This window comes from Zootoca vivipara, chromosome 5, assembly GCF_963506605.1.
Source record: "Zootoca vivipara chromosome 5, rZooViv1.1, whole genome shotgun sequence".
Taxonomy (NCBI): domain Eukaryota; kingdom Metazoa; phylum Chordata; class Lepidosauria; order Squamata; family Lacertidae; genus Zootoca; species Zootoca vivipara.
This window is the reverse complement of record NC_083280.1, coordinates 15,046,987-15,069,929: the sequence shown is the minus strand read 5'-3', so window position 1 is coordinate 15,069,929 and position 22,943 is coordinate 15,046,987. Positions and strand designations below refer to the sequence as shown.

At 45.3% G+C, this 22,943-nt stretch overlaps 1 protein-coding gene across 3 annotated transcripts in view; it reads right to left on the bottom strand.

Annotated features, from left to right (window-relative positions):
* Window positions 1-22,943, bottom strand: part of PLD1 (phospholipase D1) — a 141,048-nt gene that overhangs the window by 6,797 nt on the left and 111,308 nt on the right. For all 3 annotated transcript variants that reach the window (XM_035134148.2, XM_035134147.2, XM_035134149.2), the window contains exons 19-25: window positions 21,926-22,036; window positions 20,251-20,339; window positions 11,250-11,363; window positions 9,822-9,871; window positions 7,037-7,171; window positions 853-1,006; window positions 190-304 (exon numbers count right to left, since the gene is read on the bottom strand). In XM_035134148.2, the coding sequence (XP_034990039.1) occupies window positions 190-304; window positions 853-1,006; window positions 7,037-7,171; window positions 9,822-9,871; window positions 11,250-11,363; window positions 20,251-20,339; window positions 21,926-22,036 (768 nt within the window). The remainder of the gene's footprint in view (window positions 1-189; window positions 305-852; window positions 1,007-7,036; window positions 7,172-9,821; window positions 9,872-11,249; window positions 11,364-20,250; window positions 20,340-21,925; window positions 22,037-22,943) is intronic.

The following is a 22,943-nucleotide window of genomic DNA, read 5'->3' as shown; positions in this document are numbered from 1 at the left end:
CCCAGCTTCTTGGGGCTCAATGCCCCGCAAGTAGTTACGCAGCCCCTCCCTGCTGCTCAGAGTATCTTGTGGAAGGTTCTGGAATAATTGCCCCTCCTTTAAATGTCCCACCCACAAAGCGAGGGCACTCTCTATTCTCCTTCACAACTTTTACAAAGGAAGAGTGGAATGCAGGAGTAAATATATCACCTTATCATATATAGTGGCATTGCGTGCGGCCGTTGCAACCCACACTTCCTTGAAGAATTTGTCGCAAACAGGATCCTGAATATCATTAGGGTCTGTTGAACTGCCAAGGACAACTCTGAGAATTGGGGAAAGATGGAAAAAGAAAGGTATTATACACTATTGGAGACATAAAGAGTTATGCCCAAACCTCACTACACAAATGGCTGATTCAGATATCTAAATAGACGGAGTTTGCCCACTTGCTTACTTATTTGTGATTTGCTGGTCAGCGGCAACCATTTTTCGCCAGAAATCATGTACGGAGAGAGGGAGGGGGATGGACAAACCAGTTTTCCCTTTGTCTCTCTTTTGCTAGTTGGCTGCAGCCATTTCAGGAAGAAACCATGGAGGGACAGTGGGGAGAGACTGAACGAATCACAGATTAGAAATGTTCCCATAGGAATCAATGGAAATTGTGGACTCGTTAAGCGAAGTTGCTTAATGAATGATCTCCTGGGAATGCATTGTGTTTGGTAAGCAGGACCTGTATGTACTTACTACTGGGCAAACATGGATAGGATTGCACTCCAAACCTCCTATTATGAAACAATTTATTTTTTCCTTCTTCTTAAGTTGGGTTGCAGCCCTACTTTTAACAAAGCAGCTTGGGGCTGCAGTGGGTACCTGAAGCACTGAAGGCGGAGAGACTGAGCAAATCGCCCGGCTTTGTAGTCTTCTCCGTCCATCACTGAAGGAAGGGTGTCTGTATCCTGCACGATGACGGCCATTTCGCTGTCTCGCTTGCCCAGCATACTGCGGTCATTGATGTTAGCAGAGCCTATGGAAGACATTGGGAGGGAGAAAGGAAGAGACACAGAAACGCGGTATGAGTAAGCTAATGCTTTGAAGTGGCTCAAAAGGACCACGTGGCAATTGACCATACAAAGGACGCTCATATTTCAGATTGCACTGCAGCACAGATTACGAGAACTATAATAATAATTCAATTTATATCCCAGCACAGCATCTGTAGGATGTTTTTGTCTTCACAGAACATATTTGTTGTTGGATTGAGAATAGGATAAGCACAGGCAATAAGTTACCCCTCTTTGTGGTTGTCAAGAGACAGGCATGGAAGCGCTTGCAAAAGGGTTTCTTTTAAAACAATGTTTCCCAGCTGTTTTTGAACTACAGTTCCCATCATCCCTGACCAGTGGTCCTGCTAGCTAGGGATGATGGGTGTTGTAGTCCGAAAACAGGCCTAAGTTTGGGAAGCAAAGCCTACAAAGGTTGCAATGTGGGTTGTGATGTGGATCTTACTTTACAGAAGAGAGTCCTCCACTTGGTCCTAGTGCAGTTTAAAATAATCCCCGAAAAGGAAGAGCAACAGGGAACCTAAAGCTACCCATCACCAATAGGCACACAGGTCACCTGGCCACAGTCTTCTTCACTACAGCAAGATGCATTGTGAAATTACAGTAATCATTGCTAAATGCGCATCTGTATATGAGCTTATGCAAATTGGTAACTGTTTCTTTAAAAACACCTCTTTTTACGAGAGGTAAGGGGTCACCCAATATCCCCTTCTAGATGCTGTGTCTCATTCCTGGTCTCCAGACATCTTTTTACCAACCAAAGAACTACGAATACCTGCAAAATCCGTTTTGATGGGCAACAATGCCTCCATCGTACTACCTCCAGCTTTTATTAAAACTATCCACGGGGCTACATAAGTTCTCCAACCAGCTGAAAGCGCTTCCTTTCACCAGCAGGCAACAGAGCAGCGGAGACTGAATTACCTCTTGTGCAAACTCTGAAGGCGACCAATATAAATGCCTTGTGAACATTATCCACAATTGGAGCAACCGGGGGCTCTGGACATGAAGATCTGTTAAAGGCAGCCTTTAACAGCTCCTAGTATAAAGAATCAAAACCCCATAAAAAACAGCCAATGACACAGTGGGGAGAAGAAGAAGCAGGGCAGGAAAGAGAGGAAGACATACCACATGCTTCATAAACTCCAGCATATGAGAGGTTAAACAATTCTCAATCCAAATGAAGAAGAAAAAAGTCTGGAGCTTAATTTCTCCAGCAGCTCCAAGCTGTTTCTACAGAGTGATGCAACTACACCAAGGAGTTGTAAGACCGAAATGTCTGCTATGTGTGTGTGTGTGTGGGGGGAATTGCCTAGGGCAGAACATGGGAAGTGTTGTGGTAGCTGTGAGTGTTGCTGCTTTTTGTGAGGTAGTGCAAACCTTTGCAAGGGCAGGAGGCCAGCAACCCAGTGTCACAGAGATCCATTAATCCATCCCAGGGAGAAGGAAGTAGTGTTTGTTTCATCTGAGAAGCATATACTGTAGACAGGATACGTACCAATTGGAAACAAAGCAGGATGCCTGCCCCAAAACATTTGCAGACACAAACAGGATTGAAAACGTGCCATGTATGACTGCCCTGATAGCATCATGAACAGAAAACATCATGAATGCACAATAAAACGGAGATATGCAGGGGGCCTGGAAAGTAACTATTTCCAGTCCTTTAAAAATGACTAAAAATGACTAAAATAAAGCTATGGTTTTCCCAGTAGTGATGTATGGAAGTGAGAGCTGGACCATAAAGAAGGCTGATTGCCGAATAATTGATGATTTTGAATTATGGTGCTGGAGGAGACTCTTGAGAGTCCCATGGACTGCAAGAAGATCAAACCGTCCATTCTGAAGTGCTCACTGGAAGGACAGATCCTGAAGCTGAGGCTCCAATACTTTGGCCACCTCATGAGAAGAGAAGACTCCTTGGAAAAGACCCTGATGTTGGGAAAGATTGAGGGCACTAGGAGAAGGGGACGACAGAGGACAAGATGGTTGGACAGTGTTCTCGAAGCTACGAACATGAGTTTGACCAAACTGCGGGAGGCAGTGCAAGACAGGAGTGCCTGGCGTGCTATGGTCCATGGGGTCACGAAGAGTCGGACACGACTAAACGACTACAAAAATGACTAACAAGACACAGGAGGCTGCAATCAGCATGGGGAGGTGCTGCTTAACACTCTGCCCATTTTCATACTAAAAAAACTGAACCCTCCCTTCAGCTATGTTGTTTTTTTTTAATCCACAGAGGAAAAGCCAAAACATATTTTCCCTGCAGGTGAAAAGGTAGGGATTTTGAGCAAAATACACTTAGAGGAAAAAAAATTCAAAGCTTTGCCCCAGTCTCCAAACCACTCCTGTCATATCGCGGTGTCACCAGTCAAATCCAAGGTTTTTTGTGTGGATGCTTTTAATTAAAATAACTGAACTCTCTCTGTGTGCGTCTCCTGTGCAAAGTCTAGTTTGGTTCTGACTCAGCCTTGGTTACCTGGAAACTGGTTACCTCCTCCAATATTTTAGCCTCATTCACCTCCTTGGCTTATACACAGTGTTGCTAGATCAGGAAAGTATGGTGTTTTAAGGCAGAATATCCATGAAACCCACCTCCATGATGAGACTCTTCCCCCCCCCAAAGATTTTAGCCTTCTCTTTAAAGGTAGATCAAACAAATTGGCCTAAACCCTGAAGATCTTTTTAATGGAACTCTGAATAAGGCAAAAATAATTATTACTCAGAGACATACGATGTTGGATTACAGCAAGAAGATGCCTTACTCCTGGAGAATTACAAATGTCTAAAATCGTGGCCTAACTTTGCAGCCGCCCCTTACTTATCTAACATTACTAATGAAGCCTATAGGTGGGCCTTTTCTAGAGCCCGATTTGAGGCAATGCCCTCAGCTGTGCTGTACAGCAAATTTATGCGGGTACCAATTCATGAGCGCCTTTGCCCTTGCATGTCCAATAAGGTAGAATCTGTCACTCACATTTTTATTTTGTGAATTTTACATTGAAGAAGGAGCTCGACTTATTTTACCCCTCTTGTCAAAACTTAAACCCTTAAAATATTATTTGGAATTCTCCCCCGAAATTTTATGAAAATTCCTTCTGGAAGATTCCTCAAGTCCAGTATCATATGATGTGGCCAAATTCTGCACTTTGGCTATTAAGAAACGTAAATCTCTTCTATTGAATAATATATTGCAAACTCCTTCTGTGTAATTGTTTTGCTTCCGGTGATGTTATTGCTGATTCTTTGTTTGGAATTATGGTATTTTGTATTGCTGGCTTTTGCTGTAATAAAACTAAACTGAAAGGTAAAGGTAAAGGACCCCTGACAGTTAAGTCCAGTCCTGAACGACTCTGGGGTTGTGGCGCTCATCTCGCTTTACAGGCTGAGGGAGCCAACGTTTGTCCACAGACAGTTTTTCCGGGTCATGTGGCCAGCATGACTAAGCCGCTTCTGGCCAAACCAGAGCAGCGCACAGAAACGCCGTTTACCTTCTCGCCGGAGCGGTACCTATTTATCTACTTGCACTGCGTGCTTTTGAACTGCTAGGTGGGCAGGAGCTGGGACCGAACAATGGGAGCTCACCCCGTCGTGGCGATTCAAACCGCCGACCTTCCGATCGGCAAGCCCAAGGCTCAGTGGTTTACACCACAGTGCCACGTGTGTCCCAGCCTTCTCTTTAACGTAGTTTTCATTAAGATATAGAAACATTTAAGTAATACAATAAGCAAGCTACTCTGGGGGCAGGAAATAGCAACACCATGCTTTCTGCAGTTTTGGATTCTTAGGCAAAGTGTCTACCGCGCACGACACTCCTACTGATTCAACAGCTTTCTTGGAAGGCAACCTAAACAAGGCAGTTTCTACTTCCTATTCTGAGATCGAGGAGGAGAATGAGTAAAGCCTGCCCTCTGCAACCACTAGGAGGAGAGAAGAGAAACAGGAAGATGACAGCCTTGTTGTCAACACATCCCCTCCTCCCTCCCCAATCCCTTGGAAAAGGAGCCGATAGAGCACACATGTCAGCACAAAGCATCCAAATTTCACAGCATGTTCTGTACTTTGAAGAGCAGATGACAAGTCGCCAAAGTTTCAAGGCAGATCCCAAGTTTGAGACGCGCCAGATGGGCCCAGTTCCCTGCAGAAGACCGTCGCAGAGAAGGGCAAATTTATTTCCTGCCGGTGATTTGGGCATCATTTCCTCCCAGTTGCGCCAAACTGCACCGAGTGCAATAATCAAGCCAGGGGTGTCTCGCTTAAAGTTGCCGTTCCTTTTGTGCCTGGTGTGCTTTCGTCAAAGCTGCAGCACAAGGAGGAATGCAAGAGGGCGAATGTCTAGCGGGGTTTGGTTACAGGTTGATAGAGGTGACTGAGACTGGGTGCCCTTTGCAAAAGTCTTACAAAATTTACCAGCATTTTTAAATAAAAAATAAGGAGTCGATCCTCCTTTGGGCCTAGAGTTTAGCCTCAGGGACCCTCCATCTTCCAATCTGTATGGCCTGGAAAGTGTCGGCAAAGCATTATACCTCACTGCAATATCTTCAGATCATTTATTCATGCCTTCATTTGCTCCGAGAAGGACTGAAAGCCCCACGTAAACATCCCTGGGTCTGGTCAGCTGCTTCCTGGACATCTGCAAACATCTGAATCTGCACTGACTCATTCCTTTTAACTCAAGTTTCCCTCACAGCTTGATCCTTCAGTCTTTGACTTCCATGGCTGAACTTTACCATGTGCTGGTCACGGTTTATGTTGCATTTCGGGGGGGAAATATACCTGCTCCTGATGCTAAAACAGTGGTACCTTGGTTTATGAACAGCTTGGAAAGAGAACGCTGCAAACCTGGAAGTAGGTGTTCTGGTTTGTGAACTTTCCCTTGGAAGCTGAACATGTTCCGCTTCCTGTTGAGTGTGTTTCATTTGTAAATTGAGTCCCCCGCTGCTAATCAGAGGCTTCCTGTTGAGTCTGTCGGCTGTTGAGTCCCAAGCACCCACGCAACACAGAGGTGATATTGGGAGCTTATGTTTTTGCCTTTTTTTGTTGCATTTTTGTTCGTGTGGATTTTTCGTTGTTTTTTTTTTTACTGTGTCTTGTTCTTCGTTTTATGGGACTGACTTGTGACTGTGGCTTGTGACTTCGTTTTTGTGACTTGTTTTTGTAACTGTGTGGAAACCAGTTCAGCTACTGATTGATTGATTGATTGATTGATTGTGTGACTGGAGAAATTGAGAAAAGCCCCACATCCAAACAATGACTATCATCAGTGCACATAAGAAAATATATACAGTGGTGCCTCGCTTAACGAATGCCCTGCTTAACGAAATTTTCGCTTAACGAAAGGATTTTTCGAGCGGAGGTTGCCTCGCTAGACAAATTTGTTTTATGAAAAATTTGTCTAGCAAATTGTGGTTTCCCATAGGAATGCATTGAAATTCAATTAATGCGTTCCTATGGCCAAAAAAAAATTCAAAAAAAATTCAATGCATTCCTATGGGATTCACTAGACGAATTTTTCGTTATAAGAAAAGACCCGTGGAACGAATTAAATTCGTCTAGCGAGGCACCACTGTATATTAATTTTTATCATCTACAATACTGTCTTATTTATTTTATAGTACAGTACATTGATTATTACTTTCGTTTTATGGATCAGTGGTCTTGTTAGATAGTAAAATTCATGTTAAATAGCTGTTTTAGGGGTTGTTTTTAAAAGTCTGGAACGGATTAATCCATTTTGCATTACTTTCTATAGGAAAGCACGCCTTGGTTTTAGAACGCTTTGGTTTTGGAACAGACTTCCGGAACGGATTAAGTTTGGGAACCAAGGTACCACTGTTATCAGCTTTAGGATGCTACTTTGGGCTGAGCTGTCAGTGCAGCAGCACCACAAGTCCTAGGATTGGATAGACCCCCCCAAAAAAACCTGCAGAGAAGTTTTAATTGAAATGCTTTGTAACAACACACCCTTATTTAACAAGCTTCTCACTTACCAATGATGACTGTGTTGTCATCCACAATCATCAGCTTGCTGTGAACGTAGATCAATTCTGTCACAAGCTTCCCTTCCAGCTCGGCGTGGTTTCGGAGTCCGCAGAACGAAATGTAATTGATCCACTGGTCTCCAACTGAAGCGTGGACAGTGGCAGGTGGTGGGAAAGGGAAGGGAAGCAAAGAGGCTTTAGGAATAGGAAAGTGCGGCAGTGGGACAACTAACAGCACCATATAAAGCAGCTATAGTAGCTGCACAGAAGTGGTAGGAATAGTAAGAATACTAAGAGGCGGTCATTACTCTTATTGGGACACCTTGGACTCAGCTACATTAGTGTGTTTTTAAGCGTTTTAAATGCGTTACAATACTGTGACACCAGGTGGCGCTGAGGAGTTTGCAATGTGATTTCCCATTTTAAGCTTTACAATGCGTTTTTCTGAAACTTTCTTTTTAAAAAATGTGTCTAGATCCAGCCGTTAAGGCACACTATAGGTGCAAACTGTCGTATGAACATCCTCCTTTGTTTGGTGTGACAACTCTAGTTCCTGGATGGGGAATACAGATAGTTTTTCTTTTCCTAGCTCGGTATGGTTCAAACACAACTTTTTAAAAAATAAAAAAATGATAGATGATAGATAGACAGACAGACAGAAATCGCTCTTTAATTAAATTGCCTACAAAACAGCTTTACTAATATTTGAATACATTGTTTTGATCTTCCAATAATAAATGTCTGCCAAGCTGTCAATGGAGCTTTTTTCATATCAACTGCTCCTTCCCATACTTCTTGTACAATATGGGCATTTTTTTAAATACACTAAGATCTTGTGCCAGATTGCTTTTTTCCATTCTTTTATAGATGACACCTTCTCCCCCTCTCTCTCTCTCTCTCTCCCCCCCCAATCCACCTGCCTCGTTTTTGGCAATTATAATTCTGGCTACCACTAGCACACTTGGCATGGATTTGTCTGTTCTGAATACTGTCCCCCTTAAGTTTCCCATTAGAATAACCATTGGCTACAGTTCTAATTTGTAACTCCATCTATCTTCCTGATTACTTTAATAATTGTATTGTATTGTTTGCTATTATGTCATGTATTCTTGTGGTTTTATACTGTAAAACATCCTATGATCCTTGGATGAAGGGTTGTAAATAATTTTTTAACAACAGCAACAACAACGATGATGATGATGAAGTCTACAATTCCACAGGACTTTCCAAGCCCTGCCTGATCTTGACCACGTCTCTGAGAAAGAAAAGGAGGCAGCCTGTACACTTTTTTTGAAGCCAACCAGGAGTCAGATATCACAAATTTATATTTGTGATATTTTGTATAAGTTTAGGAAGCATCTCTGCTACTGCAGTTTGAGAATAGTTGTACTGACCACCTTACCAGGTCAACTTATGAGTTAACAGCTGTAGCTTCCTTGTTGTACCTTATAGGTAAAAAGGTAAAGGTAAAGGGGACCCCTGACCATTAGGTCCAGTCGTGACCGACTCTGGGGTTGCGCGCTCATCTCGCATTATTGGCCGAGGGAGCCGGCGTATAGCTTCCAGGTCATGTGGCCAGCATGACAAAGCTGCTTCTGGCAAACCAGAGCAGCACATGGAAACGCCGTTTACCTTCCCGCTGTAGCGGTTCCTATTTATCTACTTGCACTTTGAGGTGCTTTCGAACTGCTAGGTTGGCAGGAGCTGGGACCAAGCAACGGGAGCTCACCCCGTCACAGGGATTCGAACCGCCGACCTTCTGATCAGCAAGCCCTAGGCTCAGTGGTTTAACCACAGCGCCACCTGGGTCCCATACCTTATAGGTAGCATAAACCAAAGACAAAAATAATCAAGAAATAATTATGGTTCAGAGCTTGATCACTCAATTGTCCCAACACAGAACCCACAATGTACCCCATACCTAACACTAGGGGTGGACAAATCTCTCAATTTTTGTTTAACTTAGTTTGTCATACTTCCATGTGAGTTTGCAATTGTTTTGCTTTGTTTTAAAATTCATCAGCATTTTAGTTTGCATTTCTCCTACTATAAACATTTTTGTACACAGTTTTGCAAAACATGCACACTTTTCGCAAATGTATCCATTTTAATGCATGCTTTCCCATGATGCACAGATGTTTTGGGTTGGAGAACTGTTTATCAAAGTCTAGAAAAGTGTGGATTTTGAAGGGCCGCTGAGTTTTGGTGTCTGCAATTTCTGGGAAGTGCGAATGACATTGTTGTTGTTTAGTCATTTAGTCGTGTCTGACTCTTCGTGATCCCATGGACCAGAGCACGCCAGGCACTCCTGTCTTGCACTGCCTCCCGCAGTTTGGTCAAACTCATGTTCATAGCTTCGAGAACACTGTCCAACCATCTCGTCCTCTTCTCCTTGTGCTGGTTCTCGCTAAAAATGGGAGCTGAACCGAATTCATCCCTCAACTCCACCTAACAGCGGCCCATCACAAAACCTAGTCTAGGGAGTCTGCTCACCATAGTATCATCAAGTAGAATGCTGGGGTTGGGAGGGGAAGAATTCGTTTTCAATCGCATCCAAAGGGATGCCAAGAAGTGCAGCTCTATTCTGTTTTCAGCAGACACCCAGATGTTGTTTTGCTACTTTGCTTCCTTCATTCTGAAGATCTCCTTGACATAACAGAGGCTTCCTACGCTACTGGTTTTACCATCCTGCAATTATGCCAGCTAACGGGTGCTTTATGGCGTATCCATCAAAGTTTAGTGTCCTCGAGGCCCAACAGTGTGCAGTGCGCACAGAGCCAAGCAAAGCACTTACTCTCTGCTTTCAGCTGTCCCAGGATCGAATTATCTCCTCTGCACATGGTCCTGGAAGAATTAAGGCCACGATTAAACTCACAAAGCAGCAGTATGTGAATGGGTTACAAGGATGGGGCTAATTAAAACCAACAGATACGTTCATATATAAAGCAGGGAGGTGGTGTCAAGCAACATTATTGATTCTAAAGGAAAACACAACACAACATAAGGAAGGCAAAATGTTGCAGGGCTGGTGATCCCTTCTTGGGATCCTGGAGAGCGACTGTCAGTCAGAATAGACAACACTGGGCTAGATTTATCTGACCCGGGGTAAGGCATTGTCTTATGCTCCTAAATCACCACATGTGTATGAAGCCAAAAGCAGTCGGTGACCCAACACCATTTCCAGACACGGGATTATTTAAGTGATCCATGGACCCGCCAGGGAGTGGATCACACACATGAGTCACTCCGACAACACGGCTGGATGTCGCAGGCCTGGCTCGGAGGGAGCCACGGCACATCTGTCAAGTCGCGGTGCACGAATCAGGGCTACCGAGCAACTTTTTTTAAAAAAGGAAAATGACGTTTGGGGAAAATGGCACATAACTGTGGTCTCTTGCTTTCGCAGCCTGTTGTCTGTAAGCGAGATACTAGGAAATAGAAGGCGAAAGCTTAATTTAAAAGCCAATGCGCAAATGTGCCCTGTGAGATTTTCGTAGCAAGGTCCAACACAAAAAGCCTGTGCTCCCTCTGCTGGCTATTTGACAGAAATGTGCAATAAAACATATTCATTTGAACTGGCAAGAGGAAACACAGGGCCTTTCGTGCCTCTGACGGAGGCCTTTGAGGAGAGGAATGGTTGAAAACTCTTCAGCATGCTTTGGAAACTGACTATGAAAAACCCTTCCACACCAAGCACACTCTCTCCAAGCTTCTGTTTATAAATCCAAGGGCTGGTTTCCACAGTGATACTAAGTCCTTCCTTGCATTACTGCAAAAATTCATGCTTGCAAGACAGAACTTTTCTCTTCTCTCTCTCCCACTCCTCCATACCCGCTAAATCTGCTCTGGGTTTTCCACAATGCCCCTCACCCACCCCTGGAGCAGATTTGGAGAGGGTGCAGATTGGAACAAGGAGACTGGATACCACCCAAGGCTCCAACTTTGTTCCTCCAACTCTGTCCAGTGGCCCCAACATCTCCTACCCCCTTACATGATATCATTTACCTTTTTTAAATTACACACAAGGTCTTCCATGCGTCAGGTCTTAGGATCCTGGGGCAAAGCTTGAATCAGAGATCCCCTTTTACCCCTTTGCCTGAGAGACTCCACAGAAGACCGATGCTGACCTCAACTGTGTGCAGCCTAGATTCCCTTCAGTAACACACCACAGCATATTGCCGAGGACAAAATAATTTGGGGCAGTTGGAACAACCCAAGATACCTGTAGTTAAAGTGCATGATTGCCTGCAGTGCATTTCCTCCTCCTGTTGAAATATCGCCCTCAAATCCTGGCAGCAGTGGGATGACTACATAGACTCGGTACCGTTTGTTTTCCCTGGAGAGAAAACACAGGAAAAGGTGAGCCAACCTTGCTCAGGTCCCAGAACAAGAAACCCTGACACTCCTAATACTGGTGTGGTTTACGAAATGCAGAAGTTCTTCCTTTTATTAATCTGATTTATTGATACAAGGCCAAAGGCCAGTGCAATGGATAACAATAAAGGCACAATAACTGCAAACAATAAATAATTGAGTGGTCTAAGCAATGATCAGTTAACCAATTTAAATAGCCAAGTGATGAGCCTGTTAAATACAAAGGGGGGGGGACAAAACCCAAAATATGTATGATAATATACCGGTAATTGACATTACAGTATCATGATAACAAGAAGCTGCAGAAGTACTTAAGTCAGCCTGAGATTTTATTTAAAAGCTGGTTTCCCCCCATATCTGTTTGCCAACACTGGTGTTAGGTAATGATCTAGCATAATATTGCTCTTTGATATGACCTGCCCCCCCAAAAAAAAGATAAGAAAGGAGAAAACATGGAAGAAGAGTTTGGATTTGATATCCCGCTTTATCACTACCCTAAGGAGTCTCAAGGGATGCGGGTGGCGCTGTGGGTTAAACTACAGAGCCTAGGTCTTGCCAATCAGAAGATCGGTGGTTCGAATCCCCGTGACGGGGTGAGCTCCCATTGCTCAGTCCCTGCTCCGGCCAACCTAGCAGTTCGAAAGCACATCAAAGTGCAAGTAGATAAATAGGTATCACTATAGCAGGAAGGTAAATGGTGTTTCCGTGTGCTGCTCTGGTTTGCCAGAAGTGGCTTTGTCATGCTGGCCACATGACCTGGAAGCTGTACGCCGGCTCCCTCGGCCAATAACGCGAGATGAGCGCCGCAACCCCAGAGTCGGTCACGACTTGACCTAATGGTCAGAGGTCCCTTTACCTTTACCTTTAAGATGTCTCAAAGCGGCTAACAATCTCCTTTCCCTTTCTCCCCCACAACAAACACTCTGTGAGGTGAGTGAGGCTGAGAGACTTCAAAGAAGTGTGACTAGCCCAAGGTCACCCAGCAGCTGCATGTGGAGGAGCGGAGACGAGTCCACCGCTCTTAACCACTACACCAACCTGGCTCCCCAGTGTGAACAGTGAACAGATCCCCACAGCACTGGCAAGGGACTGGGGCAGGAACATATTGTCAGATCAAAGATTTATCTAGTCCAGCTTCCCTGCTACCCACTGTGGACAACCAGCTGCTCAGTGAAAAGACCACAAGCAAAGCATGAGGGGAAATAGCTCTCTCCCACTTGTGTTCCCAATCAACTGGTATGCAAAGACAAGCAGCCCCTGAGGTAGCCTACAGCCATCATGACTAGTAGCCATTCCTAGCCTTTTCCTTCGTGAATTTGTCTGTCAGGTGTAAAGCCAGCGAAGGGCTTATCCACATTCACATTTTGCCCCAGGTCTGCACTTAAAAGCTCTGAGTCGTTGTTATTTTGCCCCAGAGCTTTCTCTGCAAAAACTTGCTCTTTAGCACTCCACCGAAGCAAGCATGAATTTAAGTTTTCCACAGAATACTGTTTGCTCCGACGGAGCTTTAAAGAGTAGGTTTTCACGGAGGAAGCACCAGAGCAAAACAAACTGGCAAACCCAGAGCTTTAAAGTGGAGTCCATGTCCGGAAAGAGCGGATGAAAGGTAAGTTTGGACAAGCCTCAAGCTGATGGTGGCAGCTATCATTGCGTCTTCCGAAAGTTTAGCTGTGCTCTGTGTGAATCGCCCAACATTTGGATTCATTGCATGTCTCCTGATACTCGTAAGGGGGGGGGGTGAGAGAGAGAGGGGGAATGTCTCCTGCTTCCAGGGATGAGGAACTTATAGTCCTCCAGATGTTGCTGAACTACAGCATCCATTGGCCATGCTTACTAGGGCTGACAGAAATGATGACCCAAAGTTTACGAAGAGCAACAGATTCCCCCTCCCCTTCAGTTTCTCCATACCACACATAACTGCATACCCCCCTTGTTGTGTCTCCCTTACTTGACCTTTTTCCAGGCGTAAAAGGCACCCAAATGCTTGCCCTTTTCCTCACGGGAAAGTTGTTCAAATCCCTTCATCATTTCAGTTGCCCTTTTCTGCACCTCTTCCAACTCAACCATAAATATACCCAGCATTTCAAGTGTGGTGGCACCACAGATTTGTCACGGGCCATTATTGAATTTCTAGAAAGGGTTGGGAGCTGGTTCCCTTCGCCTTCAAAGGGCGAAATGAAAACATATACACTGCAGACTAGTTTAATAGCAATTCTGTCTCCTCAATGAACTCTGGGTACTTTAGTGCTGGTGGGGGTCTGTGTGGGAGGTGAGGGCCCAGAGGGACCTCAACACTCTCATCAAACTACAATTCCCAGAATTCTCTGGTGGAACCCATGACAGCTCAAACAGGAGATAAGGACAAAAACTGATATATGTTTGCTGTGCAGATATGCTGCTAGTGCTCAATGTCAGAATTCACAAACCATTACTTCTGAGTGCATCCTTTAAAAAAAAAAATAGAAATAGTGGATGGAATTCAACGTTCTGCTCTTCCTATCCTTCCATCCGCTGGCATTTCAGCTGGCCAGATGGAATGATTCCTTCCTCTCTTTCCCCTGCACACTGTTCTGGGGTTTCTCAGAGCCAATTCTGGGGAGGGGGCAGCAGGAGGGAACCACATTGCACACGCAGAAGTCCCTGAACAGGGCTTCCACTGCCGAGATTCATTAGGTGAATCCCACCCCGTGTTTTTAGCAGCCAAGTCCATTAGAAGCTTGCCACAATTGCAGAGAGATTTGCAAACTCCGTTCTCCCTCATAACATATTTGTTTTTATTCTGGCTGACAGATAGATGATTACTATGCTGGCCAGTCAATTTCTGTACAGTTTCATTTCCAGAGATACCCTTTGAGTCCCTCTCCTTATTTATTTTTAACTCAGTAATTTGCCAGGCAATTACAGCTCAGCTAATTAGCATTCGTATGGAGTCTGACTTTCCAGGCACCCATAATAAAATTTAGCAGGGGTGCGAAAACCGAGCGGCTCCTGCATTTCTCGTAAGCCAAAGGGGTAAGAAACAGCCACCAGGTGGCGAGCATCTTATAGTTTGGATAAAACTCCAGGAAACATTGAAAACCATTAGAGATTCTACCAGGCAGATACAGCATTTCCTAGTAATTCTTGCTAGGACTAGTATTTATAAAACAACATTCAATATTCAGATTCATTTTCTGCAGTTAATACTGGGCTCAGAAATAAATGGGAACGTTGCCATCTTTTACTACAAAGTCATAATTGAAATAATCTTCTAGATTGCAAAAGCAATTAAAATATTTCCATTAGTAAAACTGAGAAGGCACTTGGGGGGGGATCCATAAATTAGGGAAAATATCTCAACCCATATGTTGCACGAGTATCTGTGCATAGTTTGTTCTTCTGGCGATAAAGGCACGGCTGAATCCAAGCACCACGTTCTCCAAATGCAGCCCCGTCAAATAGGTAAGGTGATTGTCAGCTTGCTATTCATTGTTTTACAGAGCATGGAGCGTTACAGAATAACACAAGCAAAAGAGAGACAGCCAGCATCCCGCCATCCAGGGAGCTTACAATCTGCAGTTTGGCAGCAAAGGAAAGGAAAGTGATTGACAAGGATCACAAGGGAGAACTAGGAATGATCTGGACAGACAAGCATCTGTTCAGCACAGAAGAGCCTTGTAAGGCATAGCTCAGGAGTAGAGATTCTGCTTTGCATGCAGAAGGTCCCAGGTTCAATTCTCGGTATCTCCAGGTAAGGATGGGAAAGTCCACCTGCGTAAAACCCTGGAGAGCAGCTGCCAATCAGTGTAGACAAGAGCGAGCGAAGTGGACCCATCATCTCACTTGGTATAAGGCTGCTCCTGTACTCTTATGGTTAAGTGCTTTCAACACACCCCAAGTCACATTGAATATCAGGTCATAAAACTGCAATCCTCAAACAATCTACACTGTGGCACTCCCGAAAACCACTATAGGTGTTTGAAAATGGCACCGATGGGAAAACTTGGTATATAGTCTTTTTAATCTTTCCTAAAATGGACGGCCCATGAAAATAATGAAGTAGTGCATTTTTGTTTCTGCAAAAAAATAAAAATGAAGGTACATTCACCCAATGTTATCCTACAGACCCACAGGTTAAATTAAATTAAATTAAAGGCGTCTGCATGAGACAAGGCAAACAGCTTGGACACGAGGAGTATTAGTTGATGCTTGCCAAAATTAATTACAAAAATAAATCACTTATGAGCTTCCCATTTTCATCATTCAAAAGCAGCATGGCTAGCTCAGAGGGAGGGGGAACCACGACCAGAAAATCTATGAATGTCGATATTGAGCTAATTAATTATATATGCTGTGTACTGCCTAAAGAACAAAGAGGTCCTTACGCTCGGGTGGAAAACTCCATCAAGCCCCTCCATTAAGGTTGAAATATTTATGCAAGAGCTAATTCTTCTTTTGCATGAGACCCAGGAGATGAAACATTCATATATTGGAACCTACTCCCCGTTCAAGCCACCCTCAAAAATTTCATAGTGAACTTAATAGAGATTTCATAGCATTAGAATTAATTCACCTCGATCCAGCAAGGGAGATCTCTATGCAGAGGCTGATTCTTACTTGCTGGATGAAAAGACTGAGAAAAGCGCATGTTCATGGCATATGGACCATAGGTGCCAACTCTATGGGGCCTGGGGCCCTTCACCTCCCCCCAAGACTTTAGGGGAGCCAGCCTCCCTCCCCAATATTTTCTGCAAGTTGGTGCCTTCTTCCTTCCCTCCCTTGGGCAGCCACTTCACCCCAGGCAGGCGCTGCCCTCTTTTTCCAGCTTGCCTCCTGGCTTTTGGCGCCCTTTCGAAGCACATCTGAGCTGGGGTAGCTGGGGAAAGGCAGGCAGCCAGAGGCAGGAGAGTGGGCAGAAACTTCTCTGGTCTGCCCAGTGTGCCATCAGGATTGGGGCCAAAGTGCATTACATGGTGGGGATTGGAATAATAATAATAATAATAATAATAATAATAATAATAATAATAATATATTATTTATACCCCACCCATCTGGCTGGGTTCCCCCAGCCACTCTGGGCGGCTTCCAACAAAACATTAAAATACAGATATCTATCAAACATTAAAAGCTTTAAGGGCTGCCTTAAGATGCCTTCTAAAGGTCTGGCAATTGTTGTTCTCTTTGACCTCTGGTGGGAGGGCGTTCCACAGGGTGGGTGCCACTACCGAGAAGGCCCTCTGCCTGGTTCCCTGTAGCTTTGCTTCTCGTAGCGAGGGAACCGCCAGAAGGCCCTCGGCGCTGGACATCAGTGTCCGGGTAGAACGATGGGGGTGGAGACGCTCCTTCAGGTATACTGGACCAAGGCCATTTAGGGCTTTAAAGGTCAGCACCAACACTTTGAATTGTGCTCGGAAACATACTGGGAGCCAAGGTAGGTCTTTCAGGACCAGTGTTATGTGGTCTCGGCGGCCGTTCCCAGTCACCAGTCTAGCTGCCACATTCTCGATTAATTGTAGTTTCCGGGTCACCTTCAAAGGTAGCCCCACATAGAGCGCATTGCAGTAGTCCAAGCGAGAGATAACTAGAGCATGCACCACTCTGGCGAGACAGGCGTACCAGGTTGAGCTGATAAACAGCTGCCCTGGACACAGAATTGACCTGCGCCTCCATGGACAGCTATGAGTCCAAAATGACTCCCAGGCTGCGCACCTGGTGCTTCAGGGGCACAGTTATCCCATTCAGGACCAGGGAGTCCTCCATACCTGCCCGTCTCCTGTCCCCCACAAACAGTACTTCTGTCTTGTCAGGATTCAACCTCAATCTGTTAGCCGCCATCCATCCTCCAACCGCCTCCAGACACTCACACAGGAAATGGCACTGGGCAGGATCTCAAATAGGGGAGGTGAGGAAATCCCCATAAGGGTTCCTGAGATGGTGCATGAGCTCCTAGCCAGAGCTTGGGTTGCCCAGGCATGATATCACACACCTCTGGTTGTAAGCAGGACCCCAGTTGCATGGCCTGTGCCACGATGGGGTTGCGCCACAATGGGGTAATTTCCAAGGGTATTCCTTGGCAGTTCTACTGGGGTATTCAGACTGCACCATGGGGGATCAGACAGGGAACCGATCTGTTCCACAATGCCATGCCACCTTGCTTGGATCGAAGTTGTGGGCGGCATGAACACGAGGGTATCATTTATTTGGTTATAAATTTGCATGGGATGTGAAGTTACTTAACTTCATGGATAGTTTGACCACCAGTGGATGCTTATAGGTGGTGGTGCAAAGCTGTTCAAGCACGTAGAAACACATTATTCCACATTTCACACACCCTGGGATAATGAACATTTTGTTCATCTGCATGGAAGATGGGTTATGGGAAATAGCTATAACAGGCTTATGCTCTGTAAGCTTAGGAGCTTGGTTGGTGGGGTTCAGTTTATGCAAAGCAAGTCTCTCGGACTGAGAGACCCGGCGCCTGCGAACTGCAGGAAACGGCTCTGGAGGCTGTGAATTAACTGGTTTGGTTTGACAGGAATGCATTCTGCTACGCCGACAGCACCACCTGAATCACAATTATACCAAGGCAAGCATATACTGTGCTGTTACAAAGAAAAAGAAAAAAGTGCTATTTTCTGCACCATGGAAACCCAAGGCTTCCAATTAGAATTATGCTAATGTGTGTGTGCATTTGCATAATTTGTTCTGCTAACAAGAGCCCCAGGTTTTGCAAAAAAAAGGACAGCCTGGAACACTTTCAGCCAGGGCAGGAATGAGAAACAGGCAGTTTACAACAGGGGAAGTCAGGTAACAGAAGACATCCGAGAAGGTGAAAGAGCTAAGAAATGCTTGAAGGTTCAAGCCCCGACCACACTTGGCTCTAGCCACTCTGGCCTGCCCTGGCCCTGTCTATGGATGGATTGCTCAGGAGACCCGTGATCTGTTTTTTGTTTATGAAATACTTTAATGCTCATACCAAAATATAAACTTAGTTGGTCTTTAAGGTGCTACTGAAGGAATTTTTTTATTTTGCTTCGACTCAGACCAGCACGGCTACCTACCTGTAACTAGCATGTGCTGGGATAATCCACATTCAACTGAAGCAACAGAACTGGAGGAGGAAACGCTTATTCCCTTCTCCCGATCCAAATCGCCCCTACACTCTGCAGGGGAGAAAAACACCTCCTCGTTTTTTCTTCTCTGACCAGCCTAGCTCTCTCTGTGTCTCTTAAACGAAGCTTTATTGTGCCGGGTGTTCTTTCCCACCTCTACCCTCTATATTTCAGATCGCTGTTTAAATTCCGTGCTCTCACAGCGATCTTGTGGGCGCGCAGAAAACCCTCGGCTTTATTTATATTGACTTCTCCAGCTTTAGATAAATGCAGCCTGCTCTTCATGATTGCAAGGCTTGATATACTAGCTTGCCTTCTGGAAACGCAGGGCAAACTGTAAACATCCTCGATCACTTCCCAGAGACAAGGCCTAGTAACACTGCAACGATCCACAGATTAATCATATTAGAATCCCCCAGTGGGCGGAGAGCCTTTAATCTTCCTGCTTAAAAGCCAGTTGCTTTCTGTCGAGATATCACCCACGCCTTGCACTATTGGGCTTAAATGATTAAAGAAGCAGAAAGCCAAACATTCAAAGGTGTCCTCCGACATTTAGGAGCAGGCAAGGAGGAACGACAACCGGGTTGTCAGCATCAACCTGGGGCCCCAAAAGTAAGCAGGTGCAAAGAACTATTAAGAGTGAATTTGGTTCAGAGGCCCCTTTCTGCTGTTCCACCAGTCATTGCACTGCAGGTAGTATAGATATATACTGGGTAATGAGCCCAGGTGTTGCAGTGGCCAAGTGTGCCCCTGAACTGAACACACACAATCTCTTTGTTGCAAAGGTATACTCAGAAAAAAACACCGTAGTATATACACTTGTAACTTAAGTTAATTTGCAGCTGGATCGAATATTTCCACCCATTCCCTGAAAATTCAGACAGACAGTATACACGCCAAGATGCCCCAAGCTGCAAGGAATGCCAGAACCACTGATTGAAGTGGTGGCAAAACATGGTGAGCAAAATGGTGTCATCATAGACAATGTAGACAGCAGAGCCTTCCAGGACCCTGACATCATTTGCAAGATCATTTGTCCCACCAGGCCCAAAAGTTTAATTACATAAAACGATTTTACATGAACAGGTGAATATTGCTTCGTGGTTTGGTAAGTCCAAGAACTAGTTATCTTCATGTTAAAAGGTAAAGGGCCCCTGACCATCAGGTCCAGTCGTGACCGACTCTGGGGTTGCGCGCTCATCTCGCATTATTGGCCGAGGGAGCCGGCGTATAGCTTCCAGGTCATGTGGCCAGCATGACAAAGCCGCTTCTGGCAAACCAGAGCAGCACATGGAAATGCCGTTTTTACCTTCCCGCTGTAGCGGTTCCTATTTATCTACTTGCATTTTGACGTGCTTTCGAACTGCTAGGTTGGCAGGAGCTGGGACCAAGCAACGGGAGCTCACCCCGTCACAGGGATTCGAACCGCCAACCTTCTGATCAGCAAGCCCTAGGCTCAGTGGTTTAACCCACAGCGCCACCTGGGTCCCTCTATCTTCATGTTAGTTTCTATATATTATAATTACTAGAGGAAAACCAGTTTGTGCTCCCATCTCACCCTGGCCACCTTGTCTTTTAACAATAACTTCACCCCTTTTTGAGCTCTCCACTTTCCCTTGAAAAATGACTCCGGAAATGCTTTTTTAAAGTCTGTGCTGGAGGTATTTGGCCTAGAAACAAAATTTCCCCTGCTGCATTCTTCATCCCCCTGCCGCATTTTCCTAACCCCACCCAGACTGTATTTTCCAGCAAGATTACCTGTGCGCCTTGAGGATGCGTTGAGCGATGGCATCACCAATCCGGTTCGATACAACCTTGTCGTCCGCACAGCTAATGAAAAACTGGTTCTATGGTGTGGGAAAGCAAAACAGAAAGAAGCGGGAAATGACTGCGCTGTTCATAAATCTGATAGCTGCTGTAGGAAGTACCTGCCAAGGCAGTAGTTTTCAAACATGGAACCTTGAGGCTCCTTGGAAACTTATCACAGCTATGCTGGTGATGAGATCAGTAATGGCAGACAAGCTCTTCTGAAAGATTGCTTGCCCAGGTACCTGTGTCTTCCTGTGCAACCTTAGGAGAACACCAGATACACTCTACGTCCATCTATCTGATGCCTCCAGAGTCATAAGGACTCTTATCATCCTCAGCGAGCCTGGCTATGGTGGCTGATATGAGTTGTCATCCTAAACAACCTGGCAAGGGGGTGTTATCAGTGTCTTCCATTTGTGTGAGGCAATGGCAAAGTCTAACAGGTCCAGCTAGCCCACTGTGAAACCAAAGAACGCAGCCTGGGATGGATCCCACAATCCTTGGCAACACAGCAGACCAATATGCTGGTGAAAAGGGGCTCCCTAAGAGACGGATGTTTCTAAGCCAGGTTGCAACCCAAAGGAGGTGAAACCTATACAAATTCTACTCAGATTAATTGTAATCGGTGGAAGCTGGTCCATTGGGTCAAACTGGGTATGTTTACCCTCAAAAAATGGAGACTGGGAGGAGATATGATAGCCATCTTCAAATAAACAGAGAGATTGGGTGGCCAACTGGCATGGATATTTTAGCTGAGATTCCTGCACTGAAGGGGTTTAAACTAGATGACCCTCAGGGTCCCTCCCAACCCTACAAGTCTGACTCTACAAAATGGCACACTGCCCCACCAACCTTAATCCGCCTGGACATTGTGCACCTTCTCACTTACAACCAGTCCAAGGGTGGTCCTTGGACTGCTTCCTCCCTCTTAATCCCAATGTTGTCTCCGTAGAACTCACTAGGGAGGAGGATGGGGACAAAATGAGAACTAGTTGGCTCTGCCTGCCCTCGGATCTGGTGCCACCTACTGCAGGGCTACCTGACTTCTGCCGTACCAGTCCCAGCGGCCACCAGTTACCACTAGGGGTGTGGGACAGGGTGGGATGGGAAGTATGGGTCAATGGGGGGGAAAGATGGGAACAAAACTGGAATCAGTTGGCTCTTCCTCTCATTGTCTCTGGGCTAACTCAGGATAGGAGCATGAGAAACTTAATCTCAAGGTCGTTGGTTCAAGCCCCACATTGGGCAAAAGATTCCTACATTGCAGGGGACTGGGCCAGATGAACCTTGCGGTCCCTTCCAACTCTACAATTCTATGAATCCACCTGCTGTTGTTCTGCCCCAGCAGTTTCAATGGGTGCCAGCTGCACTTTAATATAGCTTTACTTTGTCTGGATTTCACCCAGATGACCAATCTCTTTGGTGTTTCACATCTATATGTAAATATCACGGACAGTGGTATGTTCGTTTCTTTACTGAAAGGTAAAGATGTTCACAACTGGAGATTTTTTCGAGAACAGCTTTGAACAGATAAGCAGAAACAATGCAAGTAATAATGATACTTTTAGAATGTGGTGCTGATTTCCTGCTGCGTTCTTTATACCTACAGATGGCGACTACTTGCCTCTATATAGACATAGTGTTTGCTGTTTTCTATCACATTAACATAAGCAGAATGAATGGACTCCTCATGGTACTTGATCCCAGCAGACCAGTCTGTAGCAGAGCGGAGCACCTAAAAAGGGAAAGATCAGTTGTTCTTTAGCATTGTACGGTATTTATTAGCTGCTTTTTATATGAAGTGTCATATGACTAATAATATATTTAAATGTACAAAAGAATCTCTAACACTTCTGTTCTCTTAGGTAGGCCAATATTCCTTTCACTACACAATTAGGGAACGAAAGCTGAGAGGGAGCGCTTTAAAAAGGTAAAGGACCCCTGACAGTTAAGTCCAGTCGCGAACGACTCTGGGGTTGCGGTGCTCATCTCGCTTTACTGGCCAAGGGAGCCGATGTTTGTCCACAAACAGCTTTTCTGGGTCATGTGGCCAGCATAACTAAGCCACTTCTGGTGAACCAGAGCAGCGCATGGAAACACCGTTTATCTTCCTGCCAGAGTGGTACCTATTTATCTACTTGCGCTTTGACGTGCTTTCGAACTGCTAGGTTGTCAGGAGCAGGGACCGAGCCAAAGGGGCTCACCCTGTCGTGGGGATTCAAACTGCTGACCTTCTGATTGGCAAGCCCTAGGCTCAGTGGTTTGGACCACAGTGCCACCCGCTTTTGGGGAGGCATATAAGAAGCTGCCAAATGTTGAGTCGGACTATTGGTTCGTATATAGCTCAGCATTGCCCAAACTAGCTGGGGATCAGGTTCCTTGAAGGATTGTGCCTCCCATATACACCTTCCCACATCTTGAAGTTGCATGAGGTCCTTTGCTGGGTGCCCCTGCCAAATGAGGTTTATGAGGTACCTACGTGGGGCAGGCTATTTTCCAATTTGGCATCTTGATTGTGGAACATCCTCCCAAGAGAAACTGGCCTGACACCTAAGTTGAGTGGAGATTTTTTTTTTCTTTCCCCAGGCGCTCCAGGTATTGGGGCTTTTAAGATCTTCTATACTCTTGATGTTCCCTGCAGC